The sequence below is a fragment of the Myxocyprinus asiaticus genome, chromosome 14 (assembly GCF_019703515.2).
Source record: "Myxocyprinus asiaticus isolate MX2 ecotype Aquarium Trade chromosome 14, UBuf_Myxa_2, whole genome shotgun sequence".
Classification (NCBI taxonomy): domain Eukaryota; kingdom Metazoa; phylum Chordata; class Actinopteri; order Cypriniformes; family Catostomidae; genus Myxocyprinus; species Myxocyprinus asiaticus.
In genome coordinates, this window is record NC_059357.1 from 42,648,563 (window position 1) to 42,658,587 (window position 10,025).

Below are 10,025 nucleotides of genomic sequence, written 5' to 3' on the forward strand. Positions count from 1 at the left end.
ATTATAACTGTAAAAATAATTGTAATAATTAGTCTCATCACTATGCAACTGTATGGTTTCAACCAAATATTAGAATACAGCCTATATATTTAATTGCAACAATAAATCTGGTAACTTGGTTTTAGCCACTACTGTAATAAAGAAATAAAATATAAACTAAACGACGGGAAGATTCTGAAAACTTCTTTCACTGTTTGTAGATCCCATGTTCACCTACAGAAATTTCGACTTAAATTGAATAGATATTACAGTATATTAAATAAACGAATAATTTTATGGACCATATGGTAAAAGAACACTTTTCCAAGAATACTCTTATTCACCCCAAATTTTGATGTGAATATTTATTTTTATTAAACTGTCAAAAACAATGTGGTGGACATTTTATGGTGCTTTAGGGTGATTTCCATAAAACCTGACAAGTACTATTTTAAATTAGCATATATTTAGCATTTAGAAAATGTAGCACATTTTTAGGGGCATTTTTACATATATTGTTACGGAAGCCCTGAACCGCAAGGTAAAAAATAAATAAAAATAATGGTGAAAAAAAAAGAATAGTCTCAGTTCCTTCCTGAGCCTAAGTCTTAAATTGTTTTCTCTCTTCCTAAAATTTTTGTTTCTCTCTTCAAAAAAAAAAAAAATAATAAAATAAATAAATAAATAAAAAAAAATTCTCTTCAAAAATTTGTTTTCTCTCTTCAAAAATACATTTTTTTTTTCTCTCGCTTCAAAATTTTTTTTTTCTCTCTTCAAAAAAATGCATGCGGTACCAACCTTGGCCACCAGGTGCCACTATCAGTAAACATGTAATCTTATGCTTTTAATGCTTTCTCTGTTGCTATATAGCTGCATAATACATTTATTATTTATTTAAGGGTTTGCAAACCTTAATCAAGACAAAATCAGGTTGCATATGTTTGATATGGCATTCGTTGTCGTGTAACAACTGGAGTTATTTTTTTGTTTGAAATTGTTGGTCTTTCTAAACCATCTATGCCGTTTGCTCAGTGTTACATGGTGGAAGCGAAGGAAAGTATTGAGGAAAACGGGAAACATGGGGAAATTATTATTATGTATGTCCTTTTGAAGTTGGTCCATCTGGTAATGTTAATATTGTTGTAAGTAATCTAATTTCTAAACGAAAAGATCATTTATAAATTAAATCCTCGCGACTGAACGGGGATGTCATGTGCAGACTTTCATGGTGGAATTTAATTATAATAATATATTTTAATATAACAAGTTGTCTATGCTTTTGAAACACACTGTCTACTGCAGAAGTGAAGAGTTCCAGATGAAGAATGTCAAATAAATATCCAAATATTGTTGGTCTGTCTAAACATGAGCTAGACAGTTACGCCGATGTAAAATGCTCATCCCAAACAAATTGGTGAGGGGTGAGGAATCACCTGTAGTATCGCTCCCCGGGTTCCGCCGGGGGGAAGAATAGTAGGCTACACACACCTCTTTTGTATTAGCAGTATGGGCTAATACTTCGGGGTAATCTTGAACTCGAGGTTTAGGCAGCCACTGTTGATGTGTTTTTTTGAAGAGAGAAAAAAAATTTTTTTTGAAGAGAGAAAAAAATATATTTTTTGAAGAGAGAAAAAAAGTTTTTTTTGAAGAGAGAAAAACATTTTTAGGAAGAGAGAAAAAATGTAAGACTTAGGCTCAGCAAGGAACTGAGACACTATTCTTTTTTTTTTCACCATAATTTTTTTCCCCCCCACCTTGCGGTTCAGGGCTTCCGTACATTGTGATATTATTCTGAAAAAAAAAAAAAATAAAAAATAAAAAATAAAAAATCTACATTTTAACAGTAAAACACTGTAAAAATGCTATAGTAAAAAAAAAAATCATTAGTTAACCTTAAAGGGATAGTTCACCCAAAAATAAAATTTCCTCATCATTTACTCACCCTCATGCCATCCCAGATGTGTATGACATTCTTTCTTCTGCTGAACACAAACAAAGATTTTCAGAAAAATATTTCAGCTCTGTAGGTCCTCAATGCAAGTGAATGGTGACCATTTGAAGTTCCAAAAAACACATAAATGCAGCATCAAAATAATCCACGTGACTCCAGTGGTTTAATCCATATCTTCAGAAGCGATATGATAGTTGTAGGTGAGAAACAAATCAATATTTAAGTAATGTTTTACTATTAATTCACCTCCCTGCCCAGTAGGTGGCGATATGCACAAAATTTGTGAATCGCAAAAAACAAAAGAAGAAGAATGTGAAAGTGCAAGTGGAGATTTATAGTAAAAAAAAGGACTTAAATATTGATCTGTTTCTCACCCAACACCTATCATATTACTTCTGAAGACATGGATTAAACCACTGGAGTTATGTTGATTACTTTTATGCTGACTTGATGAGCTTTTTGGACCTTCAAAGTTCTGGTCACCATTCACTTGCATTAAATGGACCTATAGAACTGAAATATTATTCTAAAAATCTTTGTTTGTGTTCAGCAAATGAAAGAAAGTCATACACAACTGAGATGGTATGAGGGCGAGTAAATGATGAAAGAATTGTCATTTTTGGGTCAACTATCCCTTATCATATACGGTACAAAAAATTAGAATATATTTAACAAATGTATTAAAATATTGTACAAATAGATTTTTTAGATGTAAAAAGTATATTTTTACCATATAATAATTGGTAAAAATGTGTATTATGTTTAACAAGAGAATACATCTACTTTTTTACCGTTAACTATTGTTAAAATTACGGAGAAAAACAATTATTGGGTGTTCCCAGAAGTCCCAAAGTGACCCATCCCATTTCATTATATTTTATGGGAATAGTTATGTTTCTTCTTATTTTCAATATCAGTTATGTATGTTGGGGTGTTCTGTGTTTTATTTTATGTAGTTTAGTTAATGTTTTTTGCAATATTTTAGTGTCACATGTGTTACCCTGATGGTGTTTTTTGTTTGTGTGAGTAACACTGTAATTATTATGGTGATTAACAATACATTTAAAAGTGAAAAGCAGACTTTTATAGTTCAGAAGGTTAGTAAATCAAGTTCATCTAATTTAATAATATAAACGGTAGTGAACAGTAAAATATATAGGCATAAAAATGACATCCCGTAAAGTCTGAAACATGGTTATCGTATTTTTTATGGTACATTTCTGGACACCACAGCTGCCAGTATTTTACCATACATTTTTTTACGCTAAAAAGTTTATGCACATTTTACCCCCCAATTCTTTAGCGTAATGCAAAAAAGATGGTCATTATGATATTCTAATTACTGCAATGTAAAAACAACACTATTATATTTTAAAGTATTTATACATCATAGTAGTACTACCATGGTACTTTCATTTTCACTGATTTTAATTAGAATCATTGTACAACAGCATCTTTTTGACTGCAATAACATAAAAAAACACACATCTGTGTTATGGTAATGAGAATCATTATTAAAAAGAATGGGAATAGTAAAAGTAAAACATTAGTACTCATTACATTAATTAAAACTGTGAAATAAAGTGTCTTTAAATGTCCTGCAAAATATAATGACATCTTGTTTATGTTGATTTGGGTTAAATACAGTATGTACAGGACATTTTCTTGACAGGATTTGTGAGAATCACCCATTGACTGTTTTGACAGTACTGAACTTAAAGAAATATATCTAATCAAAAATGTATTCTACATTTCAGGGACTGAATCTGCATTATTATCCAAATTTAATGATGTAATGATTTATGTTCTGTCACAAAACTTGTTGAATTATGTTCTATTTCTTTCTATCATTCCATTGGAATTTCAATTCAACGTCCTATGCGACGTGGCCAGTTTTGCCCAACCCTAAACCACATTTCAGTTATGCATACAGTATACGCAGAGGAATGTCCCATGTTAACCCCTCATAGCTGTGTAGCACTCTATTTTTAATGTTGTTGCTGTACTAAATTTCCACTTGGGGCCTACATCCATCCACTCATATTAAACTGTAGATAAGTCATTTTTATAATCATAGCACAGAGACGATGCAAAATGTCTTGTTATTTGTATAAAAAGCAGCTTTATTTATGAAAACATTGTAAAAAATAAGTGAAAGATAAGACTTTAACAAGAGACATTCAAAATGTCAGTAGTGCCTTTACTTTCAACAATAATGCACTAACACACAGTCTTTCTTCATATGCAAGTCAGATGGCAAATTATCTTTCCATTGTGCTCTACTGCTGCCCAGCAGACAGGAAACACAAAGTTGTGCCAAACTATGTCTGTGTAACACATCACCAACATGCATTGTTCGATTCTGCTATGTGCTTTACTCATCAAGCATTTCTTTGCATCAACAGGACTGTATCACTTTTAACATAATAGATAATTTTTCTATTCTAAACAGAATTGTGAAAATAATATTAATTGTGAGCATGTCAAGGGGACCCCTGGTATATGATAAATGCTGCAGAGAAACCAAAGCAAAAATGAACACAGGTGAAATGACACAACTGGGCTTCATGCCAATATTCGAAAGAAAACGTCTATTGGTCTTCATAATCTTTTTTCAAAACAAAATAACTTGCTCCATCTCCAAAACAAATCCCTCTTCTCAATTCCTCCTCTTGAACAACCTGGCTCCATTCTGGTATGTAACATCCACTTTTCACTCTCCAAGTCCTAATGGATAAAATTCAGTCCTATCCTACATTTTATTTTCTTTGAATATCCAGTTTCCCTCAGAAATACATCAGATTACGAAAGTAAAATGTTTCACGTTCATTTTAAAATCAATCTTAGGTGCGTTGTTTGGTGTTTTTCTGTAACCTTATACTGCATACTGCAATCCATGTGTCAACAAAGAACTAAAAATAAAGAACAGATTTTTCAAGAGAACATTCAACCACACAAAATGATAAGCTCAAAAGAGTGATTTGAAAGTCCTTTAAAAGTTTTACTGCCGGTCAGCCCTCAAACACAGCCTGTTTCGAACAGTTTGACCAGTTCTTTGCAGTCTGGGTCAATGAGGTCTGCTGGTTTCTCCCCATTTTCATTCTGTGCCTCCACACTGGCACCCAGAGAAAGAAGGTACCTATTGAAAAAAATGATATTGTATACATTAACACAACTAATTTATCAAACAAGTCTGCTAATGTATCCACATGGCATGATTTCAAAGAAAACTAAAATAAAAGAATCAACAGCTATTTGTTCCAAAACCTATATAGACAGTATTTTAAGGTATCATTGGTATGCTCCCGACACCAACATTGCAAGCATTATTATGTCTTTATTGGTTTGGCCAAATTATAAAGCAGCATTGCATGTTCCCTTAATCCCATAATCTACTGCCACAAGCTCAGATGAAGTGTGAGAAATATCAACTATAAATGCATTTCATACAAAAGTGGAGATAAAAGCAGTTATATTTAAAACTATTCAGAATTTGAACAAATATTAAATATACACAGTACTTGTGTATGCTGTGCTTATTAAAGCTCTGTTAGCTTAGCAACATGCTAACGGTAAACTACTGTGAGTCAAAAATGTTAACCCAATATCTTACCAAATATTTGTGTGCTCTATGTTTTTTAAGCTTTAAATAACATCAATATCACACCATTAGCTTAGCAACATGCTAATGTCAAACTCTACTGAAATCAGTTGTCGAGTCTCAAGCTGCAGTTTGTTTGACGCATCCAAAATTGGTCACTTTTGAGGTTCTTCCAGTTAGAATGCTGCTTTAGAAGCAAGCTGTCTAGGCAGGCAGTAGACATCAAGGTAGCTAAATATGTTGCCGCAAATAGACTCTGCAATTTGCGGTAAGTTTGCCATAACTCTCGATTTTTGTAAGTGTAAGTGTTTGAATTTTCTCTCACTGTGCAATCTCAGGGAATCCATCGCTGCACGCAATGTGCAGTGGTGTCCAGCCATTCTCATCCCTCTGATGAACATCAGCTCCGTACTTTATTAAGAGCTTCACACACTCCAAGTTCCCAGAGAGCACTGCTTCATGCAGCGCTGCCATTCCTGGGAAAAAGCCAGATTTTGTTAGGGTGTGGAGCAAATATCTCTTCTCAGACAGCAGATGAGATTAAAATCGGCCACATTTTTTAGAAAATAAACCAGACTCCAAACAGATAACATAAGCTTTAGCTATTTATCTCGAAGCAGAGTTTTCAGACACATATTAAAGGTGAAGTGTGTAATTTATGTGCCAGAATGATAAAAATAATGATTTTCACATCTGTTTACAAAACACTCCCCCATTCGTTCCAGCGTTCCAGTTTATCTCATTGAAAGTTGTTCAGCTTCATGGGCAATCAATCTGCGTTCCATTAAACTTGGAAAGTCGGAATTTCCAGCTTCCTATTTGGAAAAGTGCAGTGGAACGCCACTCGAAGTCGGACTTCCAACTCGGAAACTCATGCGAAAAATCCTTTGCTCTGATTTCGCTTAGACGCAAGTGCATTATGTCACGCAAGAATGTGGGCAAGTTAATGATATTCACTTTTAAGCTATTTTAAGCTATTCACTATATTATTTGATAATAAAACTTGTTTAGCAAACATTTGCAAAGACAGGTGCGTTAAATACAGCAAATTGCACTCTCTATTGATAATCATAGGCTATGACTGTGTAACAATACATAGTACATACATACAATACATAGTATCGTTTATACTCAGCAATTTGATTGCCAGGAGCCATCTCTGTCCTCAATTGAACACCTGCTAAGCTAACGGGAGCATTGCAGTTTTTTTTCTTATACAGTATCTTCCGATCATCTGTCAGTGGACCGGATGGATGGTGAAATGCTCAAGGAGGACCTCCCCTGTTCAGAATACAAAATGTCCCTTTTTGAAGCGGGACAATGTAATGTTTCAGGGGTAACCCTGTTCTGTGAGTGCTCCAAATGCTCTATAAGTCTATTTCAGGGGTATTCAATTAAAGTTTTAAGAGGTCCGGTCTCTATATTTCCTTCCCAGCAAAGATTCGGAAAATAATAACTTGCACAGTGTCAGTAGTCAGTGTGACTTTTATTATTATTATTATTTTATTTTTATTTTTTGGAATAGTTATTATAACTTTCCACGTTGGCAGCAATATTACTTTGTGTAAAAAAAAAAAAAAAGCAGTGGCGTGTGGGGAATCTTTTCTACCAAATGATTAGGCTAATATATTTCATAGAGTTCATTAGTCGAGGGCACTTGGATAATAATCTTACAAGATAAGATCAACATTTGTTTTCAAGCTGGGTGACAGCAGTCCAGTTTTTCTGTTTGAATATTTTTACATTCTGAATATTTATTTTTAATTATTTTTACATTCAGATACCTTTGAATGGGACATAGGAGTACTTTTGACTGAGAAAATATAGGTTACTGTATGGGGGTTCAGGGGTACCCTTGAGAGAAAATTTAGAAAATGTAAAAGTCTAAATGGACTATTTTTATATTTTTCTAAAGTGAGAATCTAATAACAATAAACAATTTCAATCTTAAATATACTGTTTTCTTACGTATAAATGGGCTGACTATGAAATAATGGGAACGTTCTCATCAGAAGCAGAGGACTCTACTAACAGGCTAACTAATAATTTCTATTTATTATAACTAATTAATTTAATTTTCACAAAATTAAAACAAAAAACTGTTTGTCATGAAAGGCATGTAATTGGCTGATTAATAATGCTAAATTTTGAGGGAAAAAGACGTTAGTCTAAAAAGGTGTCATGTGAACTTGTCCTGTAACAAACCTGTATTAGCTGAACCGTCCGAGTAATTTTTCAGACAGATGAAAATAGTTTCACTTTGCTTTATTCTCATTTTCTGCAGTGTGTTTTAGCGAAAGATGCCCATCTCCATCTCCATTGTTGCTCACCGTGTCTCTGCTGCTGTTATTAAAATAACCGTGCCTGGAACTCTACGTAGCCTAATCAGGCTTTATGCGACGCCTTGCGTATATCGCGAGGGAGCGAGGCAACACGCACGGAGTAGCAAATGAATCAAAAATATGATATAGCGCTGATGCCCCCTGAGTGCTTGTGGTGTGTATAGTGCCATTGTTTTGATGCACTGCGCACTAAAACTGTAAAAACGTTAAGATATGACAACTGTTATCATTATCTCACGGTCTGGATGGAACCAAGCCGCTAATTGGTGACTGCAGGTCTATTTCATGCTGTTAAGAGACCTCAAAAAGTTGTTCGCTAATGAAACCTCTACCATAATAATTAAATTTTTCCTGTTTTTTTCCCCTTACAATTTTTTTTTGGTCAGAATACACAACTTCTTTTGGAAGGGCATTAATGGAGAAACATGTTTTTGACCTGCATAATGGTGTAGTTGTGTTATATACCAGTAGGGGCTAACTGCCCATGCTAACTTGCCAAACCTTCACCCCCTGGTTCCACCCCAAACACGTAATTGGTTGAGCCAAGTTCATTTGTCACACTGCTCAAACAAACAGATAAATGTTTTGAATATGCCACCAAGCCAATGTGTTTACACTCTTTAAGAAAATTAACCTATTACAGTTTCAACATCAAATTTCACACTTCATCTTTAAAATACATAGCATATTTGTTGAATAATGATTATTTTTTTGCAGTCTGGATGTATACAAGGTGAGTTTCACTCACCAGAATGGAAGATAGTGTCCAGACGTACTTTCCTCGCCCTCAAAAACCGACCAACCTGTTCCAGCTCACTGTGCCGGATTAAATCCTGGAATACAACATCATTCGTGAAGCGCACGGCCCGGGCAGGCTTGAGAGCTACAGTAGGAGTATACTGTACACTTGTCCGGGGAGAGCTGTTATGCCTTGCTGCCTTACCGTTGACAGAGGTGTAAGAGTAGGTGGGCTTGTATGCAGGTGTGTAAGATGGTGGGGTGTAGTATGATGGAGTACTGAGTGAAGTAGGGCTGTATTTGGTGGAACTGAAGATGCTGGGTGTGTATGAGCTGCTGGAGTAAAGTGAAGGTGTGTAATGAGTGACAGTGTAGTGTGAGTGTGTGTTTGAGCGTGTGTACTGTGACACCGGGTACTGGTAGCTGTACTTCATTCCCGCAGACGCCACGGCTTTGCCTCCCCCTCGGCTCTGGGCTCAAGAGGAGGACAAAGAAATTAAAAAACTTGAGTTGATCTCCACAAGAGTAAAATCCTTATTTGGCGTCTTGGGGAGTGGGGTCACACTTTCTTCAGCAATTTTCGAAAAGCCAGAATTCGCTTCAAGTCCGGAATATTTTTTCAATTTTCTAGAGGCAACTGTTTCTTATTTGGGGATTTTTTTTGTATATTTCTCTTGATACGTTTTGTTAATTTATTCGTCCCAACAATTGCTTCATCAACTTTATTGCACGCAGTCTTCACCAGTCACCTTGTGTACTCTTCTGATAGTGGAGGATGAAGCAGGTCCCTATATACCCTTTGTAGGGTTATTTTGGGGAGGTCATCCCTTGTATCGAGTGACATCGGCCCAGCAGCTAGTGGCTGCAGGGTGACCCCTCCCACAGTACTTTCACATGCTTATCAACCTTTGACCGTCCCTCAAAATAAAAATCTATGGCTATGTGGAACTGCATACTACCCTACAATTATTACTATTCCTGGAGTATTTAGTGTTCTGTTTGCATAGAATACCCAGATGACTTAGTATAAGTGTCAAAATGTATAGCATTCAACACAGTACACTGCACAGAATACTGTATCCCACAATGCAATTCACTTCACAGATTTACAGCCATGGTCTTTAACATCATTTTTGACAATGAAACCCTGTGTTTTGGTTATAACTTTACAGAGATAAGGTTAGTAAGTGAAATTATCACACTACAATTATGTTAACATGAAATGTTTATGTCTTGTGGCTATACTTCATGGCTTGGTGCCGATGACACGTAGGCTACCAAGTTTTGTGTTTTACGCCAATGTGTCTGTAAAATACCCTTTCAAAAATCTAGAAATTTAGAAAACTTGCCGCAAATTTGCCAGTCATTATTTTCACATGCAAGTGAGCTTGTGATTTGCCGCAAATTATTGCTA

The 10,025-nt window shown here is 35.1% G+C and overlaps 1 protein-coding gene across 1 annotated transcript; it reads right to left on the reverse strand.

The window, feature by feature from the left end:
* Positions 1–4,041: 4,041 nt before the first annotated feature.
* On the reverse strand, positions 4,042–9,550 carry ppp1r27a (protein phosphatase 1, regulatory subunit 27a). The gene is made up of 3 exons (XM_051715670.1): positions 8,622–9,550; positions 5,857–6,007; positions 4,042–5,069 (listed from the first exon to the last, which is right to left on the reverse strand). The coding sequence occupies exons 1-3, from the start codon at positions 9,043–9,045 to the stop codon at positions 4,949–4,951; spliced, it is 696 nt and encodes a 231-aa protein (XP_051571630.1). The 5' UTR covers positions 9,046–9,550; the 3' UTR covers positions 4,042–4,948.
* Positions 9,551–10,025: the final 475 nt, after the last annotated feature.